Below are 2,702 nucleotides of genomic sequence, written 5' to 3'. Positions count from 1 at the left end.
CCACAACGTTAAGTATTACACTCAGTGTAGTCACAGATACTGGGTTAATTAATCCTCACAACACAGCTGGTAAGCAATGCAGAAAAGGCCAATGTGTTAACTATCCCAGTCGACAGGATCCCGGTTCTCTGATTTCACATCCTCTTTTCTACTACGACAGTGTTTTTCAAACTTCGTACCATGGCCAATAGCAAGATACACGTTTTATATCATAACCCACATCACACATCTACGCATACACTCACACATGTAATGGAAACAAATACAGTAAATACACAAAGAAGCACTGAACTGCCAATTTTGTGATAGATTTCAACTCCTGGTGTGACAAGCATGAACCCACATTACATTGTACTTTTAAGCACTGATGCCTTGAATGTCTCATATCACCATGCAGTGGTATCAATTACTATTGGTCTCATTCTTCGAGTACTGAACCTGTGGCAAGGAACCATTTCCTTTAAGCTGCATGTTTCCTGTTGGGACAAAAGGTTTGTGCTGCAAAAGTCAGTTTAGGATTTGGGGCATAGGCCCAAGGAACAGCGATGTATCTTGTTTCTATGCATTCAGACTGATTCTGTTGGAGCTCAGAACGTCCTGAACTTCCCTAAATCACATCATGAATTCAAGCAGAGTGGTCTAAGGCCAGCAGATAGTGGATGAAAGAAATGAAGCCATGTGGTAAGTCGGCATGGCTGGTTCCTGAGAACCACTCCTCTGTTTTATTCTTTTCTCTGATATAAGAGCAATAGTGACTTTCCCCTTCCCTAATCACTTTTATAATAAAATTTGCTCCATTGCATTTCTTAGGCAAACACAAAGATTTGTTGCCCTTTCTTTTAGACATGCTACAAAATAATAATGTTTGGTATTGAGACTCATATTTTTTCATGATTACAAGTATCAAACGACTTCACTGGAGTTACACCACAGAGAAAATCCCTGCATAATTCACTCTATCCAAATGAATAAACTGACCCTCAGGAAACCCCATACTGAAATACGTGTCCTCACTTTGACTTGAATCCACCAACAAGAGAAATGGCAGTCATGAATCCGGGCAATGCAAGCATTCCAAAGTTCTTCATCCTATTGGGTTTCTCTGATCATCCCTGGTTGGAAATGCCACTCTTCATAATGGTGCTTGTGGCTTACATCTGCACACTAGTGGGAAACATCTCCATTATTGTTGTGTCCAAGGTGGACCCTCATCTTGACAGCCCTATGTACTTCTTCCTTTCCAACCTCTCCTTTCTGGACCTGTGTTTTACCACAACCACCATCCCTCAGCTGCTGCTGAACCTCTGGGGCCCAGATAAGTCCATCAGCTATGGAGGCTGTGTGGCCCAGTTCTATTTGTTTCACTTCCTGGGAGCCACAGAATGCATCATCTTGGCAGTCATGTCCTTGGATCGGTACATAGCCATCTGCAAGCCCTTGAGGTACCCAGCTATCATGCATCAGAGACTCTGTGTGTCCCTAGTGGTCATGGCGTGGATAAGTGGCTTGGCTAACTCCTTGCTTCAGGCATCCCTCACTGTCCAACTGCCACTTTGTGGTAACAACAAGGTGGATGACTTCCTGTGTGAGATTCCAGTGATGATCAAGATGTCCTGTGTTGACACCACTTTCAATGTAACTATGCTCTCTGTCGTGGTGACATTATTTACCTTGATTCCTTTGTCTCTTATTCTTGTCTCCTATGGGTTCATTGTAGCTACAGTGCTCAGAATTCGTTCATCAACGGGAAAGAAGAAGGCCTTCAACACCTGTGGCTCTCATGTTATTGTTGTCTGTCTCTTCTATGGGCCAGTAATGTGCATTTATGTGCAACCTTTTGGTACTAACTCCCAGGACAAGAACAAACTCATGGCCCTGTTCTACAGTCTGCTGACTCCTATGCTTAACCCTTTTATCTATACTTTGAGGAACAAGGACATGAAAGGGGCAATAAGGAGACTTCTCCCATTGAGCCATCAGGGAAGAGAATAAGCACCACCATTTTATACTCCACACTCTCCATGTAGGACTCCAAAGAGCCCCTTCTCTAAATTACTTCTCAATTTTTCCTCCTCCAAAATGGTTAGTACCCCTCAGTAACTATCCAATCTACATGTATGTTTATTCACCACAGTGCTGTGATTGTTGGCCCTCATTTTGCAATGTGAACCCTAATTCCCATTTGCCTTCAATTTGCATGAGACCGAGTCCCTGTTTAAATCTCTTAGTCCATCTAGGGATTCTACCTTAGGAATCTGAAAAGTATGCAATGAATAAATGTTCACTAACTGACTCATTCAACGTCAACCATTTATGTGTAATTTTATAAAAATAATGCAAGTAATATAAACCACAGTTATCCTTCTTACTATTATGGGATATGAGATTATAAGTATGATTTGCTAATTAACTATTTTTATTGAAGTATAATTGATATAGAATGTTAGATTAGTTTCAGGTATACAACATAGTGATTCAACAATCATATATGTTATCAAATGCTCACCATGGTAAATGCAGTCACCATCTTTCACCCTAGAACATTATTTATTACAATATTATTAACAATATTCCCTATGCTGTACTTTTCATCCTTGTGACTATTTTATAACAAGAAGTTTGTGTCTCTTAATCTCCTTCACCTAATTTGTCCATCTCCCTACCCCAACCCTTCTGGCAACAGTTTGTTCTCTGTATTTATG

At 40.7% G+C, this 2,702-nt stretch overlaps 1 protein-coding gene across 1 annotated transcript; it reads left to right on the top strand.

Annotated features, from left to right (window-relative positions):
- The first annotated feature begins 979 nt into the window (after positions 1 to 979).
- LOC122218903 (olfactory receptor 2B11-like) lies at positions 980 to 2,330 on the top strand. Its single transcript, XM_042937209.1, has one exon. The coding sequence runs from the start codon at positions 1,042 to 1,044 to the stop codon at positions 1,990 to 1,992; it is 951 nt and encodes a 316-aa protein (XP_042793143.1). The 5' UTR covers positions 980 to 1,041; the 3' UTR covers positions 1,993 to 2,330.
- The last annotated feature ends 372 nt before the right edge of the window (positions 2,331 to 2,702 follow it).

Source organism: Panthera leo, chromosome B2 (assembly GCF_018350215.1).
Source record: "Panthera leo isolate Ple1 chromosome B2, P.leo_Ple1_pat1.1, whole genome shotgun sequence".
Lineage (NCBI taxonomy): Eukaryota > Metazoa > Chordata > Mammalia > Carnivora > Felidae > Panthera > Panthera leo.
The sequence above is the reverse complement of the archived record's forward strand: the minus strand, read 5'-3'. Positions and strand labels throughout refer to the sequence as shown.